The 22,561-nt window shown below is 38.7% G+C and overlaps 1 protein-coding gene across 1 annotated transcript in view; it reads left to right on the forward strand.

Annotated features, from left to right (window-relative positions):
* Positions 1–22,561, forward strand: part of nphp3 (nephrocystin 3) — a 65,484-nt gene that overhangs the window by 39,110 nt on the left and 3,813 nt on the right. The window contains exons 17-27 of the mRNA XM_062957376.1: positions 2,798–2,936; positions 4,358–4,522; positions 5,599–5,693; positions 6,312–6,434; positions 9,112–9,301; positions 11,576–11,817; positions 13,327–13,402; positions 14,048–14,175; positions 16,095–16,335; positions 18,951–19,076; positions 20,635–20,750. Of these exons, the coding sequence (XP_062813446.1) occupies positions 2,798–2,936; positions 4,358–4,522; positions 5,599–5,693; positions 6,312–6,434; positions 9,112–9,301; positions 11,576–11,817; positions 13,327–13,402; positions 14,048–14,175; positions 16,095–16,335; positions 18,951–19,076; positions 20,635–20,750 (1,641 nt within the window). The remainder of the gene's footprint in view (positions 1–2,797; positions 2,937–4,357; positions 4,523–5,598; positions 5,694–6,311; positions 6,435–9,111; positions 9,302–11,575; positions 11,818–13,326; positions 13,403–14,047; positions 14,176–16,094; positions 16,336–18,950; positions 19,077–20,634; positions 20,751–22,561) is intronic.

Raw genomic sequence — 22,561 nt, forward strand, 5'->3', positions numbered from 1 at the left:
GCTAAATTTGCCTCCCCATTTTATAAGTGGTACCTTATTTCCTACTTGATAGATGAAACTATCTTTCGGGCTGCTAGGTCAGCAACGAGCAGGGGCTATTTTTTTTAATTGACGAGTGCTCACCCGCCACGGGCTGGCCTCGAACTCATGACCTCATGGTCAGAGAGATTTATTGCAGCAGGCTGCTCACCAGCCTGCGCCACAGCCCGGCCCTCTGGTTTGCTACCAAGCACAATTCAAAGAACCGGCTTTGGCCTATAAAGCCCTAAAAGGCCTCGGCCCAGTTTATCTGTCCGAATGCATCTCCCTCTATGAACCACCGTGGAGATTAAGATCTTCTGGGGAGGTCCTGCTCTTGGTCCCGCCACCATCACAGGCGCGATTGGCGGGGATGAGAGACAGGGCCTTTTCAGTGATTGCCCTTCAGCTATGGAACTCCCTCCTTGGCAAGATTACATAAGCTCCCTCCCTCCTGTCCTTTAGAAAGATGGTAAAAACTTGGCTGTGGGACCAAGCCTTTGGGACAGTGCAGTAATGGCAGCAGTAGGAAATTTCACCCTGCTGACCGGATCTGGTATGGCTGACTTGTGATAGTTTTAAATAATTGTTTTAATGTGAAGATAACTGATTTTAGTGTTTACGTATATTTATAGTTTATTTTATGTTCCGGCATTGAATGTTTGCCGTGTATATGTTACTAGCTGTGCCCGGCCACGCGTTGCTGTGGCGAAGTATGGTGGTATGGGAAATAAAGTATATTATCTGCTTAGAACTGGATTATATGAGGCCCCTTCTACACAGGTGTATAAAATGCACACTGAAGTGGATTATATGGCAGTGTGGAGTCAAGATAATCCAGTGCAAAGCAGATAATATAAGATTCTAAATGGGTTATATAGCTGTGTGGAAGGGCCTTGAGTCTGCACTTCCATATAATCCAGTTAAAATCAGATAATCTGTATTTTATAGGCAGTGTGGAAGAGGCCTAAGTGAAGCCTAACTCTGTCTGTCCCCTGGGCTGAGTGGGTTGCTAGGAGCCCAAGTGGGCAGAGCTTAGCCTTCTAACTGGCAGCAATTGGATAAAAACAATTATTCCTCTCCCTCTAATTAGGACTTTATTTTTCTTTTCTTTTTGTTGTATGAACATAGAGGCATGGATGAGGGGTTGTGCTGCCAAGTTTAGTGTTTCTGGGATGTGTAGTTTTGTTGTTTTGTCCTAGGCCGAAATTTCATTACCCTTTTATATATATAGATGCTCTGCCCTGACTCCCCTTCGGAGTGAGAAGAGTGGAATATTAATGTTTTAAATAAATAAATAAGACGAGGGTGGAAAATGCAGCAGTTACTAGTAAATTTCAAAAATAAAAATAGCAATAAAATTACATTAATTGAGGCATCAGCAGGTTAAATGGATTTGAATATTTACATAAAACTGTAATTTGAGATAATAATAAGACTTTAATAAGATAAGATTGTCTAACTCTGATTACCTATATACAGTAGAGTCTCACTTATCCAAGCTAAATGGGCCGGCAGAAGCTTGGATAAGCAAATATCTTGGATAATAAGGAGGGATTAAGGAAAAGCCTATTAAACATCAAAATTAGGTTATGATTTTACAAATTAAGCGCCAAAACATCATGTTATACAACAAATTTGATAGAAAAAGTAGTTCAATACGCAGTAATGTTACATTGTAATTACTGTATTTATGAATTTAGCACCAAAATATCATGATATATTGAAAACATTGACTACAAAAATGGCTTGATTAATCCAGAAGCTTGGATAAGCGAGGCTTGGATAAGTGAGACTCTACTGTATTCGAGTATAAGCCGACCCGAATGTAAGCTGGCCAGGATCCTCACTCGAGTATAAGCCGAGGGGGGCTTTTTCAGCCTTAAAAAGGGCTGAAAAACTCAGCTTATACCTGAGTATATACGGTAATTACTTTGAAAGAGATGCTTCTGATCTTCTTTTCTTGGCTGTGCATAGGATGAAAGAAGGTCATACGCTCATTTTTGCTAGTTCCATTGTGTTTTAGTGTCGAGAGTGAAATTGATTGTGGTGTGCATAAAACCCCAGTATTTTTTTGTTTCCAGACCAGCCTTTTACTCTGCCCTGTTACAGAATCTGGAATATATATATCTTTTGACATCACTTTGCTTTGTGATAGAGATAGAGCTGCCATCTGCTTAACAGATCTATCTCATGAGTGAGGCATTGAGACCAGTAAAACCCCACAAGCTGTGACTCAATTCTGGCACAGATGTTGGAATTCTTAACAGTTACTGTAAAATATTCACCAAACTAAAGTTTATGAAGCATTCTTTTTATTGTACTTTAATTGGGACTTGCTCATTCAAAGCACAATAAATGCTTACCTTGATTTGAACATTCTTTAAAAAATAAAGAAGAAAAGCTACCACTGAATATTTTTAGCTTCCATTCTTTTATATTTCAATCCTCTTATTTTGCAAGGTTTTTTTTACCTGAAGGCTTTTCTTTGTAGTAGATATTTCACTGTCTAAATGTCAAGATCAGAGGGGTTCTTTGGGGGAAAGTATTTCACAATATACCTTAAATGCAGGTAGTGCTTTGGTTTCTTTTTCCTTCCCTTATCTTTCCAGCAAAATCTGGTGTGCATTAGCCCACATCTTTGGGACATAATTATAAATATGCCTAGCAGTTGCTGAAATTCGTAATAGTAAGCACTGCCTGTAGTTATTACACTTCAAATTTGATGTGTTTTTCTTTTCTAAGTCTTTTCTATCTCCCTGCCTCCCCTCTTTTTCAGTGCTGGAAGCATCGAAAATAGTGATGTGATTCTTCAAAACTGTCTCCGCTGCCAAGATACGGTGTCACTGTACAAGCTGGTTCTGAGATCAGTTGAAGAATCTTTGAAAAGTGATAAAGACAAAGACCTAATGAAAGAGGCAAGTCTGCACCTGTCTTTTTTGCTTTGGAGAGATGTGTACACATCCATACATCGGACTTTAAAAATTAGCACAGTACTAACTAGAGCTTGGAAAAATGATATGATTTTAAACAATTCCACAAATGCTCCAACTAGTATAGCTCCACTCACCCTGCTCTTTGCTTTCCTCTTGTATCCTATGAAATACATCTCAGATGTAGGAAGCTTTATCTGTGTCTTTATTATTTTGTTTTACTATATCTCTGTTTTAAAGATTTACCAGTGGTCAGGACAGTCAGACCAAATGATTGATTTGTTAACTAGTTAAGCCCCTGGTGATGCAGTGGGTTAAACTGTTGAGCTGCTCAACTTGATGCCCAAAAGGTCAGTGGTTCAAATCCAGGGAGCAGGGTGAGCTCCCACTGTTAGCCCCAGCTTCTGCCAATCTAGCAGTTTGAAAACATGCAAATGTGAGTACATCAATAGGTACCTCTCTGGCGGGAAGGTGACAGCACTCCATGCAGACATGCTAGCCACGTGACCATGGAGGTGTCTACAGACAACGCCGTCTCTTCGGGTTAGAAATGGAGATGAGCACCAACTCCAGGGTCAGACACAACTAGACTTAATGTCAAGGGAAAACCTTTACTTTTACTGTGTGTGTGTTTCATGTCAGGAGTGACTTGAGAAACTGCAAGTTGCTTCTGGTGTTAGAGAATTAGCAGTCTATATAAGAAGGTTGCCCAGGGGATGCCCGGTTGTTTGGATGTTTTTATCATCCTTGTGGGAGGTTTCTCTCATGTCCTCACATGGGGAGCTGGAGCTGAGAGAGGAAGGTCATCCATGCTCTCCCTGGCGAACTTCAGGTCAGCAAACCAACCTTCAGGTCAGCAGTCTTGCCAGCAAAAGGGTTTAATCCATTGCACAACCAGGGGCTCTTTTAAGTGTTTGAATAGTGGGTTAACCCTAAGTGCCATGAATGCTTTTCACTGAAAGAACGAAAACCCGCATGGATGAATCTTACACATAAAATTAAAGAATTCAATCTCTTGTAGATATCTTGTCTTCAGAAAAAAGCCTATTGAAGCAAAGAATTGAATTATGTAGCTCCACAGATCATCTATTTTTGGTTTCATAGCATTTTAGTAAGTAGTAAGTTGGCCCACCATATCCATGGAGCCTGCATCCATGGATTGCTCCATCCCAAAAATATCTCAAAGCAAACCTTGATTTCTGCATTGTATATAAAGGATATTATTTTCCTAAGCCATTGACTATAATGGAATTTGAGCAATCATGGATTTTGGTATCCACAAGGGGTACTGGAACTAAACCCCAGCTGATAGCAAGGGCCCACTGTAGTCAGATTTGGTCTACCCGATTCAGTGAGCGGATGATGCTAATAAATCTGTCAAAACTGCTTATATGTTTGCTGTATAGGTTCTTTGCCTCATTAGTGTCAGTCACAATGGAATCAGTGAATCAGAACTGACAGAACTGTGTCCTGAACTGTCTTGGGAATTGTTGGCCTCCTTAGTTTACAACTTACACAAGACGTGTTTTTTGACCTATGGCTGTGGCTTGCTAAAATTTCGGCACCTCCAGGTAATGCTCTTTTGTCAAGGATATTAGTTATCTGCAAGTTTCTGCTTGTGTTTGCGGTAATTTTAAAGTTTAGAAACATAAGGCGAAGTAAATTAATCAACATTCAAACATCTAAACATCTACCCAATCTACACTTTTAAGATTCTACTAAAATTGATGACATTGCTTTTAATTACACTATTTAACATGATTTTTGTTCCTCTGTTATACATGCCATTTCCTAATTGGTTTTATTTATTTATTTATTTATTTATTTATGTACAGTATTTATATTCTGCCCTTCTCACCCCAAAGGGGACTCAGGGCGGATCACAATGTACATATACATGGCAAACATTCAGTGCCATTAGACAAACAACATATATAGACAACCACGTATAGACAAACACAGAGGCAATTTAACATTCCAGCTTCTGGCTTCATGAGGATATGCTCGATTCTGGCTACAGGGGGAGCTGCTGCTTCATCATCTACTATGATGCTGAGTCCTTGATGGAAGTACTTCCCCATCTTCCTCACACTGTTGGAGTTTTTATGGCGTTGTAAATTAGTTAAATTAGCCTCCCCGCATAAGCAGTACCTAAATTCCTACTTGACAGATGCAACTGTCTTTCGGCTGCATAAATCAACAGCAAGAGGGACTATTAATGGTCAGGAGGTTACCCTGACCCAGGCTGGCTTCGAACTCATGACCTTTCGGTTAGTAGTGATTTATTGCAGTTGGCTACTAACCAGCTGCGCCACAGCCCTGTCTATCATAAAAATATGGAAATAAATACCTCATAAGAGCCTCAGCCAATTCAATATAATTTGTGGTAGCAACAAAAACAAAGTTTCTGTAGTGTAAGAACTATTTTCAAAGTTAGTACTGCACAATTAAACAGGAAATAACACTTTCAAACCAGGAACAGAATATTTTTCGAATTTTGTTTCATGGTGTTGTTAGATTTATCTACCATCCATCCAACTTAACAAATGATCCAAGTGTAGCTTGCAATCAAAGAAATCTAAAACAGTGAGAAAATGAATAATAAAACGAGCAAAACATGAACAGTACAAATAATGTCCTTTTTCAGGCTTTGGAAACTGTGAAGCTGGAATACATGGAAGAACAGAACACTTTGGCTGCTTATCGAAAAAAACTGATTGCATACTTCAGCATGCAATTAAGGTGAGCTTTCTAACATACAATGAAATGAAATAATTTAGTTAATATATAGGTACCTGTAACAATTAACCAATATATATTGTATATAGTGAGGAAGGGAATGAGCTGTAAACCAAGTCCCTCTTTTCAGATTTTGTTATGATCACACTAAATTGGGGATGATCTACTGTAGGAAGCTAAGGGGGCACATTGGTTTCAAGTGGGACTTCTCCTGCTCGTAATTGCCCCTTTTTTAAAATGACAAAGCTTGGGAAAGTTATTTTTGTATTACAACCCCAAAAATCATCAGTGAAGATGAATCAAGCTCTGTTTATAAATACATGAAAAAATGAATAGAATAGAAGACAAAGCATTAGTTCTATGAATTATTTTGATGTTACAAGTGGCCTCATCTTATTATTTTTTTAATTACTGTTACAGAACCTTTAAAAACGAGTGTATTGTCTTCTCATTATCATCATTACTGACCACTTCATATATTATAGGCAGAAAGGCAGAATGTTATAATAAATTTAAAAATATCCAAATAAGTGTTTTGGCAAGTACAGTGCTGTTATTTTAAGTGTAAAGCAGATTGTTTTATTTTTCCTTTTGCTTTCCCTCTCTCTTTTCCTTCATCAGTGAAGAGAGAGTGACTTGGCGGAGTGCAGATGAACTCCCCTGGTTGTTCCAGCAACAAGGTGACAAGCAGAAGTTACACAAATGCCTCCTGAATCTCTTTGTATCTCAAAACTTGTATAAAAGGTAAGGAGTTTGGACTTAAGGTATTCCTTTGTTTGCAAGTTCTTGCTGCCAAGGCTTAGTTTTTTGAAAGAGTTCAACCATGTTTGTATTCTAGAGCCAAATAAAGAATTATACTGCTAGCTAATATAGCTTCGGTAAAATCCTTCTGAACAGCAACAGAGATTTGCAAGGTCCGTGTGACTCATTTGCCTTGTGTTTTGATCCATGCACAAATATTAGCATCCAGGATATGTGAGAGAAAGAGAGATGTGAGGGCTTTTGTCATTCTTAGTCCAGGGTTGGACCAGGGAGTCAAAGATCTCATTCTGTGTGTCTTGGTGTGAGTAAAACAGATTCATAATAGGGAAGGAATATTCTAAAGAACAAACTGTTAGGAGATCAGAGCTGTTGAGAGGAGCTGCCTTTGTCCAAACTATGTAGGATTGATGAATGGATGGAAGTGATGTCATTTGTCTCAGTATGATGATAGCATAGGGAAGGCTATGTATTTTTTGAGGAGAGGATTTTCTTGAGGAGAGATAGAATATAAATAAATTGCAAATGTGTGTAATAAGACTGGGGAAAACCTCTTTCTAGGGCTCCTTCTACACTAATATATGAAATCCACATTAACTGCTTTAAACTGGATTATATTGCAGTATAATCCCGTTCAAAGCAAATAATGTGGATTGTTTACTTTGTTAATCTGGATTACTGTATATACTTGAGTATAAGCCTAGTTTTTCAGCCCTTTTTTAAGACTGAAAAAGCCCTCCTCGGCTTATACTCAGGTGAGGGTCCTGATTGGCTTATATTTGGGTCAGCTTATACTTGAGAATATATGGTACATTTATTATTTTTCTCTATTATTATTGGTATTATTACATTTATTATTTTTCTCTATTATTGTTGCTACTATTACATTTATTTTACTCTATTTTTATTATTATTAATACATTTATTATATCACTCTGATATTATTATTATTACATTTACTATTTTACTCTATTTTTATTACATGTATTATTTTCCTGTATTTATTATTATTATTACATGTATTATTTTACTCTATTATTATTAAAAGGATACATAAGCACATTTACATTGAAGAAGATGAGAATAATGATTTAATCAGAGTTGGACAGTCTTATTTTAAAATTGAGCTTTATGTAAATATTCAAAAACATTTAACCTACTAATGCCTTAATTAATGTAATTTTATTGGTATCTATTTTTATTTCTGAAATGTACCACTCTCGGCTTATACTTGAGTCAATGTTTTCCCAGTTTTTTGTGGTAAAATTAGGTGCCTCGGCTTGTATTCAGGTCGGCTTATACTCGAGTATATACGGTATATGGCAATGTAGAAGGGGCCTAAGACTTTGGAGAAGAGCTGCTAATAGGTCTGAGTAATCCTTGGTGAGATGACCACTTGGTCGGGTTGCATTTTTGAACTGCAGTTAGCAGAATGTTTTCAACTATGCTGGTTGCAGGGATTTTGGAAATTCTATTTGTGTATTATTTTAAATATTCAGATTACAAAACAGTTCTTACATGTTTTCAGGACTGATTGAACTAAGTAGAAAAAAACAACCCAGAGAACTCACTGTAACAAGATTAGCACATAGAAACAGTGGGGGAAGCAGAGGTGTAGGGTTTCTGGCTTGTTGACTTCTTTTATGTCCTTCTGGTGCACTCAAGATTTCTTAAATTTCTCAAATGATGAGTTTCCCCTTCTAAGCTTCTTAACTACAGTAGAGTCTCACTTATCCAACATAAATGGGCCGGCAGAACGTTGGATAAGTGAATATGTTGGATAATAAGGAGGGATTAAGGAAAAGCCTATTAAACATCAAATTAGGTTATGATTTTACAAATTAAGCAGCAAAACATCATGTTATACAAGAAATTTGATAGGAAAAGTAGTTCAATACAGTAATGCTATGTAATAATTACTGTATTTACGAATTTAGCACCAAAATATCACAATGTATTGAAAACATTGACTACAAAAATGCGTTGGATAATCCAGAACGTTGGATAAGCGAGTGTTGGATAAGTGAGACTCTACTGTAGTTAGGAATTCCTTGCAGCTCATGATTTCCGTGTTAAAACTTCCTTCTTCTGTGCTAAGCATACAATTCTACTGCATTATCCTGTTCCTCTGCTTGGGAAGTGGTGCTTTTATGTTTTTAACTAGCTAGAAGTCTGCATTCTTGTGCTGGCCTTGGAGAAGAGCAGGTTTCTCATTCCCGCACAGATAGCAAGGTGTGCTGTCCTGTGCCTTTAAGTCATTTTCTGACTTAAGGCAGTTCTAAGGTGACTCCATCAAGATTTGTTCAGAGTGGGAGTTGTCATCACTTTCTCTGAGGATGAGGGGGGAAGGTAATGTGTGTGACTTGCCCTAAATCGCTCAGTGGGAATTCTACGTCAGTTGAGATGCTAAGCCGAGTCTCCAGAGTCATAGTCCAATGCTTAATCCGCTACACCATGCTGACTCTCAGTTGGGAAATATGAACTTCTAAAAAAAGTGCAACTTGTCATGTTTGTGAGTTGACGTACAAGATTGCAGTGATGTACTGCTTATTACACTCCTAGTGCAGATGGACCATGCTGGAAACAAAAGTGCTTGCTGTTAGTTTGCTTCATTAGAATGTGCTCCTTTGACCTTCTCATCCGTTGTATTTATTGCACACAGGGGCCATTTTGCAGAACTATTGAGCTACTGGCAGCTCCTTGGCAAAGACAAGAGCTCTATGGCAGCAGAATATTTCAGTTCTCTGAAGCTCTATGAGAAAAGCTGCGAGGGAGAGGAAAGCATGATCACATTGGCTGATCTCTATGAGACTCTGGGGCGATTTCTTAAAGATCTAGGTCTTCTCAGTCAGGTGAGGGCTTCTCCGTGGCGTGTGTCTTATCCTGACTCAAATGTGTGGGTTTTTTGTGGAGAAGGGGATTCTCAGAGTGCTTCAGTTTTATTTTCAGCAAAGCAAGCTGCTCACTTTTATACCTGTAGAGCTGGCATGGGCAAACTTCAGCCTCCAGGTGTTTTGGACTTCAACTCTCAGAAATCCCAGTCAACTTACCGGCTGTTCAGAATTGTGGAAGTTGAAGTTCAAAACACCAGGGCTTTGCCAGTACGCAGGCAGAGGTGAACCAAAACAAACACCCAGCTTGTGTCAAGCTGTTTAATTAAAGCAGCACTTACTGTCTGACTGTTTTCATAGTCCAAAAGAAAGCACTCAGCCACAGAATATAAAACAAAGACTGATAGCAAACACCAATGCATGTTCAGGAGAACACAGTAGTCAAAAGGTTCAGTCCAGTAGTCAAACGCTGAGAGTTCAATGCTTAAAGTCCAAGGATCAAGAGTCTATACTGTAGTCAATAGCCAGTCCAGAGAATTAAGGTTCCAAGAGTTCAGGAGACAGGTCAGGATACCGAAAATTCACAAACCTGGGGGGAAAACCAGCAGCATCTACAGCCAAATAGGACAAATACGTTTCTGCTGAAGATCAGTCTCCAGGCTAGCTTCTTATATTCAGTTAAACCCAGCTACATCCTATCTCTTGCATGCCTCTACCCTTAATTGCTTTCGTCTGAAAATTCTTACTTACAGATTACTCTGCCCTTTAGAGCTAGAATTGACATTAACCCCTTCCATCACCAATTGCTAGATCTGACACCACCAACTACCATCAACTGTGGAACATGATACATTACATGCAGGGCCAAAGTTTGCCCATGCCTGCTGTAGAGATTGATGTGTAAACATGTGTATGTGATCTTCGCAGAGGCTTAAGAGTCTTTGGTTCCTTATTGCCTCCTAGCTTAAAGTGTTCTGAGTGAATTCCAAAAACAGTTATTCAAAACCAAATAAATGTGGAATGAAGTGCATTCAGGCAGTTACTGTTGATTACTTCCATATCAGAGGGTAAATCCACTCGGTATTTTATGTGAATTTGAAAGGATCTGTCGAAGATGATCAATATATTTTGGGAGATAAAGGGTTCAGCAGCTTGGATAGGCTGGTCTAATGTCTAGACTCAAGTCCAAAGCGGATTAACTTTCTCACTGATATGGAACCATGGCAGGCTTTCTGGATAGGATTATTTTAGTGGTCCCCTCTGAGCACCCAGCAAAATTACAGAATCTAGGTGACAAAATCAACATAAATGCAGCACCAGAAAAGTAAATGCATAGCAACCACAGATTAAAAAATCGAAGGACCCAGACTATGTGAATTATTTAATTAGCTTGAGTTAAAGTGCAGTTATGAAAGTGTTGTAGCAAGGAGCTCCCTTATATGATGTAGTTGGGGATGGGGAGAACCTCTGATCAAAAGCATCATCTACAAGTTCCTCACTCTATCCTCTTTCATTGAAAGGGGGAGATAAGTCCACATAATCTCTGATAAATGATTAGATATAGTAATGATCCCATCTCTCAGTGAGTGTTCCAAGAACTGCTTAGGATCTTAGGACACAGCTGGGTCTTAAAATGGATGGCCAAACTTCACCCCTATTTCCTATATGAGGGGGAAGAAGAGGATCAAAATCCTAGTTCCTCAATAATAGATGAAAAAGATCTGTCCAGTGCTTTGGGCGGGAACCAACAGACCTGAGGCCTGTGGAGAAGAGGGCTAAAGGTTTGTATTCAGTGGAAAAGAACCAAAAGTTGACCCACTCAGCCCCAATGCCATCTTTTTGTGTACTTTCCACATATTATTTCAGAGCATTGAAGTGGTGGTCCTAGGATCAGTGCTGGTCCATTAGCCATCAATTCCCAGCATAGGCAGAATTTTCATAAAAGAAATAGTTGTAGAGCTCGGGTAACAAATATTATACTGGTTCCTGGCAAACTGGGAAAAATTACTCATTTGGGTGTTTTCACACAACACAACAATAATAATATGAGTATTTTGGTTCCATTTTAACTTCCATGTAATTTCAGGATTTGCAATTCAAGGGGGAGATAGGTAGAATTCTCAGCCAGAGACTATAGTGATTCATTAAACTACAAACCCCAGAATACCTAAGGATGCAGTCATGTTGAAATTGTAATATTACAATAGTGTTATTGGGGAAAGACTCAGGTAGCTGAAGCACTGTTGTAATTTACCCTTTCTGATCCTCATATCTCACCTTTTACTGTCTTGAAAGTCTATTGCTCCCCTGCAACGCTCCCTGGAGATCCGAGAGACTGCCCTCGATCCAGATCATCCCAGAGTAGCCCAGTCCCTCCATCAGTTAGCAGGCGTTTACATGCAGTGGAAGAAGTTTGGCAATGCTGAGCAGTTGTACAAGCAGGCCCTTGAAATCTCTGAAAGTGCTTACGGGACTGAACATCTCAGGGTTGCTCGGGAACTGGATGCTCTCGCCACGCTGTATCAAAAGCAAAACAAGTAAGGAAACACTGCTCCTCATTAAGGATTTTACTTTAGAGCAGAGGTGGAATTTCATGACAGAGTGGAAGACCTATTGGGCAAAGATTCTGGCCTTGGGAGATATTGGGTGTGTAGACTGGGAAGAAGATTGTTGCAGTTTTTAGACTAGTTCAGGGAAAGAGAATTTCTTTATATTTTGAGTCAGTTGAGTGAGATGAGTCTATAAATATTTGGAGTACACAATAGAAGTATTTATAACAATGTTTATTTATTTTATTTATTTATTTACAGTATTTATATTCCGCCCTTCTCACCCCAAAGGGGACTCACATTATATACATATAGGGCAAACATTCATTGCCCATAAACACATCGAACCGAGACAGAGACAGACAGACGCAGAGGCAATTTAACCTTCTCCTGAGGGGATGTTCGATTCTGGCCACAGGGGGAGCAGCTGCTTCATCATCCACTGTGATGGCACTTCCTCATTCCAATATCGTAAATTAGTTCAACTTGCCTCCCCACTTTTTATAAGTGGTACCTTATTTCCTGTTTGATAGATGCAACTATCTTTTGGGTTGCTAGGTCAGCAACGAGCAGGGCTATTTTTTATTTTTAATTGACGGGTGCTCACCCCGCCACGGGCTGGCCTCAAACTCATGACCTCATGGTCAGAGTGATTTATTGCAGCAGGCTGCTCTCCAGCCTGCGCCACAGCCTGGCTTTGAGAACATTAGAGAGGACTAGGAAAAGAACTTTTGTGTGAAGCAAAGGATACTATTAAACTAATAGCACCTGTGTGAAACCCACTCTATTAACTTTGTGTGTCAGGGCAGGGGGGAATTTAACAACAACAAATGTAAGTGACAGTTTTTATTTGGTTACTTGTATGCTTACATTTCCCCAAACATTAAACCTTTGTGCATTCCATAAATGGCTACATGAGGAGAAATGTCCGTTTTCTATTACTATGCTAAATGGCATATACAGGCTGAGTATCCCTTACTGGAAATGCTTAGAACCAGAAGTATTTTGGATTTCAGTTTTGTTTTTGTTTGTTTTTTGGGAGGGGGGGATTTTGGAATACTTGTATTTATAGATATTGTAAACAATGAGACACAGTGGATATGGGACTGAAGTCTAAACATGAAATCCATTTATGTTTCATATACCTCTTAAACACAAAGCCTGACAATAATTTTATACAATGTTTATGCACTCCAAACAATCAGAAAATAAAGGGGTCACTATCTTAAGCATCTGTGTAGACTATTTTGGATTTTGGAGTATTTCAGAATCCTAGAAAATCGGATGAGAATGAAAGTAGATATTTTGTGATATTGTTTGATGGAGTGTATCCTCACTCCATCATTCAGTCTTGATACCATTTTCTCATACATTTTCCTCCTGAGGAACCCAGATATTCCAATAACATGGTGATACAGAAAGATTATATTCTCCTGTTAAAAGCTGTATTGGTATCCTGGTCATGCTGTTAATTGGGTCTCTTTTCATTTGTTTTAGATATGAACAAGCTGAACATCTGAGGAAAAAATCATTCAGAATTCAGCAAAAAGCTGCTAGGAGGAAAGGCAGCCTGGTAAATAATAATAATAATAATAATAATAATAATAATAATAATAATAATAATAATAATAATAATAATAAACTTTATTTATATACTGCCCTATAGTACACCTTCATTTTGTTATTTAATCTATATAACAAACCACATCAAAACCTTTTAGCTGTTAGCTTAGTGTCTCTTTTGGTAGAATATGAGGTGACAGTTGTATTCAATAAACACAAATATGGTGCCCTTCCTTAGCACATGATGGGCCTCACATCAGTTCACTTAGGAAGCACTAGTGGAGATGGTGGCATCAGGAAATCACCATAACAGCCATGAAGGAAATAAGGAGCAAGAGATATAGGCTTCTCAGAGTTGGCAAATTCTTTCACCGTTCCTTTACCACCTGGAAGAAGTGTAACTACAAGTGTAATATTTGAACTTAAAAAGCCAACTAATACAATTTGGGAACAGATTTCATGGCTGGATGAGAAGATTCAGCCCATAAGCAACTAGAGATTTAGAAGATAATGTGCATGTTGACTCCAAGCAAATCATTGGTTTGAGCAAACATAATACAGGTCCTTTGGTGTAACTCACTGTGCGTGTGATTTCTCACTTAAAGATCTTAAATAATTATGTCAAGGCAGTAAATTTCTCATTGTCCTCTTTTAGTATGGATTTGCACTTCTTCGCCAACGAACCCTTCAGCTGGAGGAATTGACTTTGGGTAAAGATACCTCTGATAATGCTAGGACACTTAATGAGCTTGGAGTCCTCTACTACCTGCAAAATAATCTTGAGTAAGTAATTATTAGTGGTTGCCTACCTAGACTTCCTTCATTGAAGGCATGAGCAATACCATAAAATTTTTATTTATGACAGTATTTAATATAGTAGTAAAAATTTCAATTATTTTGTGAGGATATATTTTCCACAAACACACATATGTAATTGTCCATGACTCAGGGTTGTATTTCATGTAAACAATAGCCAAAATGCACAGGTATTTTCTCGTGTGAACAAGTTATCCGACGTGGGAAGGAAAACACGAGACCACATCGTGCACTGGTACTGAAGCATAATTTTATAGCTAGCTTTGTGGACCAGAAATATGGACAATGTAGCGCCCAAGCATGATAGAGGATAAGGATCTATTGACCTAATCTCAAGACTTCTCTGTCTCTCTTCTCTTATTTTCGTATTAAATATTTTAAAATTCCAAAACATTAAAAAATAATACAGTTGTCTTATCACATCTTCTGTTCCCAGATCTATATCTGCCAATCACCCCATTACTCACATAGCATTATAAAAATACATTGCTGTCAATTCTGTGACTTCTATGTTGTTCTAATTTTATCTGTTACATATAATTATTGTGATCTGTTTACTAACTGCTCAACCACAGTCTTGCATGGACTTTTTGGTTATTTAAATTCACCATTGCTTTTACACATGAAGCTTAATACATGGTTTTCAAATGCTATCAAATAGATCTTCTTTCAATTCTCCTTTTGCTAATCTTAAATAGGTTAACTTTTCTCATAGGGCTGTCATCCATATCCTATTTGGCCAGTTCTTTATTGTCAGATTCTCAAACATTTCCTTTATTTTGAGTCTTGTGGCACATAGCCTGAGCAGTATAACATTTTTATTTAGCAAATCCTTAGACTCACTTTTGAATACAGAAATTATTAATGTATTGTTTCCCCTAGTATTTGCTTATCCATGATAGAACTTCATCCCAGAATCTCCATACTTTTGGACATGTTAGCTACATATGGCTCCAGTCCTCTATTTCTCCGCACCTTTTCCAACATATTTTAGAGATCATTATTCTATGTAGTTTGAGTGGATAATATTACCATTGATCCATAATTTTCAGCGTATTTTCTCTCAGTTGTGCTGGGATTGATTTATGTGCTTGGGTTTTCCAAATTGAGTTCCGTTGTTTCTCTTCTATTTTGAACCCATAATCTGATTTCCATACTAATCTCAATGCATTGAACGATTCAAGTTTTACTTCCTGAATTTTCTGATATACAGTAGAGTCTCACTTATCCAAACCTCGCTTATCCAAGCCTCTGGATTATCCAATCCATTTTTGTAGTCAATGTTTTCAATATATTGTGATATTTTGGTGCTAAATTCGTAAATACAGTCATTACAACATAACATTACTGCGTATTGAACTACTTTTTCTGTCATATTTGTTGTATAACATGATGTTTTGGTGCTTAATTTGTAAAATCATAACCCAATTTGATGTTTAATAGGCTTTTCCTTAATCCCTCCTTATTATCCAAGATATTCGCTTATCCAAGCTTCTGCCAGCCCGTTTAGATTGGATAAATGAGATTCTACTGTGCTTTTGAAACGTATCCTTTGGTTTGATTCGATTTATCATTGTAGGTTGATTCAAATAACGTTAGCATCCCAGGGCAGGGGTGCTTCCTTTCTGATTATATTTTTTTCCAATGTCACACATTGTATTTTTTTCTATATAGAGGCAACTGAGACTTTCCCATGAAGCTCCCAGGCATCCCACAAGTGTCTGCTAAAAGAAATACAATTACCCTCCCAAATGTCAGAAAATAACTGAAATCATTGCAGTATCAAGCTTTCTAGCCTCCTCTCCACAGCAGGCAAATATTTACTTTACGTGTCTTGGTGAACTTAGTGTACATTTATACTAATTATAAGTTAAACTCCTTTATAGGACAGCAGAGCTTTTTCTGAAACGTTCTCTGGAAATGAGAGAACGAGTTCTTGGGCCTGAGCATCCAGACTGTGCCCAGTCTTTGAACAACCTGGCAGCTCTCAACAATGAGAAGAAGAATTATGAGAAGGCAGAGGAGCTGTATGAGAGGGCCCTGAATATCAGGAGGCAAGCATTAGCGCCTGACCACCCTTCCTTAGCATACACCGTTAAACACCTGGCTGTACTCTACAAGAAGTTGGTAAGAATTGGTGCAATATGTGTGAATTTTCTATTTGTCATTTAAGTGTTACAATAGCTCCTCTAATATCATTCTTCTGTACACTGTACAGCTGGGTGCTTTTAGCATGATCTGCGAAACTACAATCGAATTAAATATCAAGATGCAAATGGTTGTTTCCAGAGCAAACAACTACAAATTCCATATTAAAATGCCACTTCCATGCACCAAGCCAATCTAATGTTTTATGTTTTTAATTTGGCAAATAATGCCAACAAAAACCTCTAGGAAAATTACAAAAATGGAAGGAGAATACAGCAAAAATTAAATAGAACATCTGTGCTTACATCACAGAAGGGACAGATCGTGCCATCACTGCTCAAGCAGGGAGCTTTGAAATGGTTGAACAGAAGCTCTCTGAAGCTTTAGGTGTTCTTACTGCCTATTACAGAGAAAACCAGTTCACTCCTAATCCATCTAAAATGCAGATGTGTGCATCTTGAGCAGACAAGCATCTTGAGCTCTGAGGATTACCTGGGAAGGAATCCCACAGGAGCATTGTTGTGCATCAAAATACCTGGGAGACACTCTGGACCGTGTTCTGACTTATAAGAAGGACTGCTTGCATATTAAGCAAAAAGTGGGTGCTAGAAATAATATCATACGAAAGCTGACAGGCACAACCTGCAGATCACAACCAGATTCAGTGAAGACATCTGCCCTTGCGCTTTGCTACTCTGCTGCTGAATATGCATTCCCAGTGTGGAATACATCTCACCATGTTAAACCAGTGGATGTAGCTCTTAATGAGACATGCCGCATTATCACAGGATGTCTTCACACTACAACGCTAGAGAAATTATACTGTTTAGCTGCTATTGCGCTACCTGACATCCATCGGGAAGTAGCAGCCTGTAATGAAAGGCATTGACATTTTCAGCCCACCCTCTCTTCAGACATCAGCCAGCAATGCCTTAAATAAAAAAACAGCTTTCTAAGATCCATAGAGACCCTTGCTGGAACACCTCAGCAAGCAAGTGTCCAAAAGTGGCAGGCTAAAACCCAGAACCTTAATCTGTGGCTGATACTAGATGAGAAACTCCCCTCTGGGTACACCGAAGACTAGGCAACTTTGAAGACGCTGAACAGACTATGCTCTGGCACCATGAGATTCAGAACCAATCTTAGGAAATGGGACCACAAAGTAGAGTCCACGACATGCGAGTGTGGAGAAGAGCAAACCACAGACCACTTACTACAATGCAGCCTGAGCCCTGCCACGTGCACAATGGAGGACCAGAGGCATTCCAGGTGGCCAGCTTCTGGTCAAAAGAAATTGAGTATAATGCCAAGTTTTTAACTGTTTGTGTTTTTAAATATATTATAACGATCCTCAATTCACTTCTGACACGATAAATATTTATGTGCTTACATGAGAATAGCAGGAAACCAACATATAGAAAGATGAAGGAACAAAGACTTATGGCAAAAGAGGAAAGAAAAGAAAATGAATTGTGAATGTTTTTGCAATGGTGGAAGTGCATAAACTGCTTATGGTGAATGGAGAAAATACAGAAGAACTTTGTCAAGGACTGGAAATCATTTTTGAATTTTGTGCAAAGAAGAAAAGAAAGGAAGATTTCTTATAGAAGGCCTTGTAATTTGGTCTTTGTTAGAATCTGTGCATGAAATTTGTAGCTCATGAAGGAAGAATGGGAATGTTCCACTGGGAAGGAGGGACATTGTTGTTTACGAACGTCCTCGTCTCAAGTAACAAGAGATCACTTCAAAGGGACGGGTGGGTGGAGGGAATAATATAATGGGAAGCAATTACTATATGGAAGTTAGGCAAATATATTTATGTCTGTGCATATACATATGTATATATTTTTGTTCTTTTATTAAATGTGCAAATTTAAACTAAAAAAAATTAAATGAAAAAATACAGATTGGTCCCTGATGCTCCCTATGAACAGCAGAAGGATAATAATGAATGTCAAACATAGTATATGCAACTATATATAGTTCTCCACATTTGTGGCTTGGTCTTGCAGATATTACGTATTTGTAGATTTGATTAATATGGTGTCTCTAAGATTTTATGGCTCCTCCAGCATAACTCTTTGGTCAAATCCTGCTGGCAGTTCAACATGGAGCTGTGCTGGAGGATATAGAGATTCCTAGAAATAACATGTCTCTTTGAATTTCTAAGTCTTCCAGTACAACTCTGTGATCAGCTTTTGCCAGAATGTGGCCATAAGGCTGCACTAGGGCAGGTATGGGCAAATTTAGGCCCTCCAGGTGTTTTGGACTTCAACTCCCACAATTCCTAACAGCTAAGTCCAAAACACCTGAAGGGCCAAAGCTTGCCCATGCCTGCACTAGAGATTCGTAGCAAGGTGTTTCTCAGGTAAAAAAAATAGTTTTATATTGGTGTTTTGTAGAGGCCCTGATCCTCTCACCCCAGATGAATGTGAAAGGCTGACTATATATTTAATTTGAAAGAATTAGTCACGTTGTAGCGTTCTGTTCTTCTTAATTTAGAATATGCTGTTTATGATAGCATAAATTAAGTGTTCTGCACTGCTTTAAAAAGCCTTTAGAAATTATTCAAGCATGTTTCATTTGTTCCCTAGGGAAAGCTTGACAAAGCTGTGCCCCTGTATGAGCTGGCTGTTGAAATCAGGCAGAAATCCTTTGGTCCGAAGCACCCGAGTGTGGCTACTGCTTTGGTGAATCTGGCAGTTCTTTGTTGTCAAATGGTAGGTTTCCTTCCTCTTTTCTTATTACACAAGATCCTCTCCCTCAACCAAATCCATTTCTATATGTTCTCTCAGACATCCTAAGCATCATTTTTTTCTTTGCATTGTTTTTGTCCTAAATTATTAAAACTGCTTCAAAAGACAGTAGTTTTGTTTTGCCTGCCTTTTCACTGCTTGCCAAATCCTCCAAGGGGGAAAAAATCTAGCCAGAAATGATCCCAAAATGACATTAGAAACTATCTCCACCATTTCTAGTTTTGGAGAAGTACCAACCAGTGGAGTTTAGGGGAAGAATGGCTCTCAATAGCATTCGTAGCCCAGCATAATTCCAGGCTCTGTATCATAGAATCATAGAATAGTAGAGTTGGAAGAGACCTCATGGGCCATCCAGTCCAACCCCCCGCTAAGAAGCAGGAAATCGCATTCAAAGCACATATGGCCATCCAGCCTCTGCTTAAAAGCCTCCAAAGAAGGAGCCTCCACCACAGAAGAGAGTTCCACTGTCGAACAGCTCTCACAGTGAGGAAGTTCTTCCTGATGTTCAGGTGGAATCTCCTTTCCTGTAGCTTGAAGCCATTGTTCCGTGTCCTAGTCTGCAGGGCAGCAGAAAACAAGCTTGCTCCCTCCTCCCTATGACTTCCCTTCACGTATTTGTACATGGCTATCATGTCTCCTCTCAGCCTTCTCTTCTGCAGGCTAAACTTGTCCAGCTCTTTAAGCCGCTCCTCATAGGGCTTGTTCTCCAGACCCTTAATCATTTTAGTCGCCCTCCTCTGGACGCTTTCCAGCTTGTCAAAATCTCCCTTCAACTATCTATCTTTTGATTTGGCAATGCACCTCCTTGTTTGTATTATGCTGTATCCAAAACATGGACATAATTAGGGTTTCCTCCCTTAGGCTGATAAGATATTCCGTTTATGCAATACAAAATTTCATTCAAAAATCTAGGACATCTAGATTGTCTAGATCTATGTCGTTGTGTAAAAAAAAACATTAAATGTTTGCCACATTTGTGTTCTGTAATCTGAGTCCCCCTGGGCAGATAGAACAGAATATAAATAAAGATTATTATTATTATTATTATTATTATTATTATTATTATTATTATTATTATTATTATTTATTTTGTTGTATGACACAGCAAACAAGATAGATATGCTGGATTTTGTATCACAAAATCACAAGTTGAACACTTCCCAAGTGTCTAGGACTGTGTGATGTATTTTCGGATGATGCGCGCAGATCCCAGCAGGGTGGCCTTTTGCAGTTGGCAGATCGTAATTTTGTCAATGTCTATTGTTTCCAAATGCCGGCTGAGATCTTTTGGCACGGCACCCAGTGTGCCCATCACCACCGGGACCACCTGCACTGGTTTCTGCCAGAGTCTTTGAAATTCAATCTTGAGGTCCTGATAGCGGCTGAGTTTTTATTATTATTATTATTATTATTATTATTATTATTATTATTATTATTATTATTATTAAGATGTATTTCAATTGAGGGGGTAATACATATTTAACAAGTTTTTGCCTGGTTGTCTTTTATGCTTCCTCTCTAGAAAAAACACTCTGAAGCCTTGCCTCTTTATGAACGGGCTCTAAAAATTTATGAAGACAGCTTTGGGCGTATGCATCCTCGAGTAGGAGAAACGTTAAAGAATTTGGCTGTGCTGAGGTATGTTCTGTCCAGAGAATTGATCTAATGTTTATGCTGTTTGTGTAATTCAAATGCTGTTTAACCTTTAATATACCCTGAGACTGCCCTGTTCACTTCAGCCAACAAATCAAATGAGATAGCACATTCCTTTGTGGCTATGAGCCCACAATTTCCACTAAAATAAAGGTGTAGCAGTTTAGAATGCTTCCCCAACAAAACCTCTTGCATCCATTTACAAAAATGAATCCCCAAATGGGAGCAAAAAGATCAATCCACTTTATGTTGTAGTCAACCACAAACCTCCATTCAAGATTTTTAAAATGTAGTAAACTGGTATAATGATTTCCTTCATCAGTTTGTTAATTTGGGGGAGCTTTATAAGGCTCACCTAGAAAGTCTATATTGATTAGAGGAAATCATGTTTTATCATCTTGTAATTAAGAAACACTTACAGAACCACAATCAAAAATAGGCTTTTTGCGAACTAAAGACTGGTTATTACACAGATCACGGTTTCTTCTAGAGGTCAAGGGCCTTAAAAAAGTTAATTGGCTGAACCATAGAAAAAGTTCTGTGAATTGTATCGAATGAAAATAGTAATGATGAGTATCATCTAAAAGCTTGCAAGCTGGAAATGAGTTCAAGGGGGGTTTGCTTCAAATACTATAAAGTAATGATGGACACCGTCTTTGTGTTCAGGTGATAAATCCGTGGTGGAACTCCACCAGGCTATAAATGAAGGTTTACATGGCTAAATATTCTGTATTTTAAAAAAGGAAAACAAAAAGTCTCCCGTAATAAGAAAACCACATATAGAATGCCACAGGGAGACTAGGCTTAGTTAATGTCGAAATCAGCATAGATTTTCTCCTGTAGTGAGAGCCAGGTCTTGAATTGTCTAAGACACTTGAAGCAACACAGTAATTCTTCTGATCAGTGGATGTTTTTGCAAGATGTAGAAGAAAAGAAGATTGGTGGAGGGCCTTGAAGTGAACTCCTGGTCATAACCAAGCCCTCTATAGATCTCTGTTGACTATGGGGATCTTTAGAAGGTTAGGTTTGGCCTGGGAATTTTTAGCTAGAGTCCTCTTGGTGACACATTTTAGGTTTGTGTGTGACGAGATGAGGGGAAAGAAAAGAAATGTCTCCATCACCAAAAAAAGAGCTGCTCTGTTGACAACCAAGCTTACTTACTTACTTAGGCGATCCCTCATTGTCTTGAGTATGATGGTCTTCCAAGTGTAGTTCCTTGGTGGTAAATACATAGGTGACTGTAGAGCCCTATACTTGATCCACATGTTCTTCCACAGTGAGGACATCGGTTTCCAGATTGAAGGTGATCCTGGTCAGGGTCGGCTTGACACACTTTCCTCTTTTCTCCCTTTCGCCCCCCCTTCATGCCCCTTCAAATTCCACAGCACTGTTGGGCACAGCTGACCTCCAGTTAGAGCGCTCAAGGACCAGGGCTTCCAATTTCTCAGTGTTGATACCACAGTTTTTAAAGTTAGGTTTAAGCCCATCTTTAAATCTCTTTTCCTGTCTACCAACCTTCTGTTTTCTGTTCTTGAGATGGGAGTATAATAACTGCTTTGGGAGACGGTGATCGGGCATTCGGAGTTGATGGCATAGGAGCATCGCTTCAATGCTAGTGGTCTTTGCTTCTTCCAACACACTGACATTTGTCCGCCTGTCTTCCCAAGAGATTTGCAGGATTTTGCGGAGGCAATGCTGATGGAATCATTTCAGGAGTTGAGTGTGATGTCTGTACATAGTTGGGGGACATTAGGTAAAGGTAAAGGTTTCCCCTGACGTTAAGTCCAGTCATGTCT

This window comes from Anolis carolinensis, chromosome 6, assembly GCF_035594765.1.
Source record: "Anolis carolinensis isolate JA03-04 chromosome 6, rAnoCar3.1.pri, whole genome shotgun sequence".
NCBI lineage: Eukaryota > Metazoa > Chordata > Lepidosauria > Squamata > Dactyloidae > Anolis > Anolis carolinensis.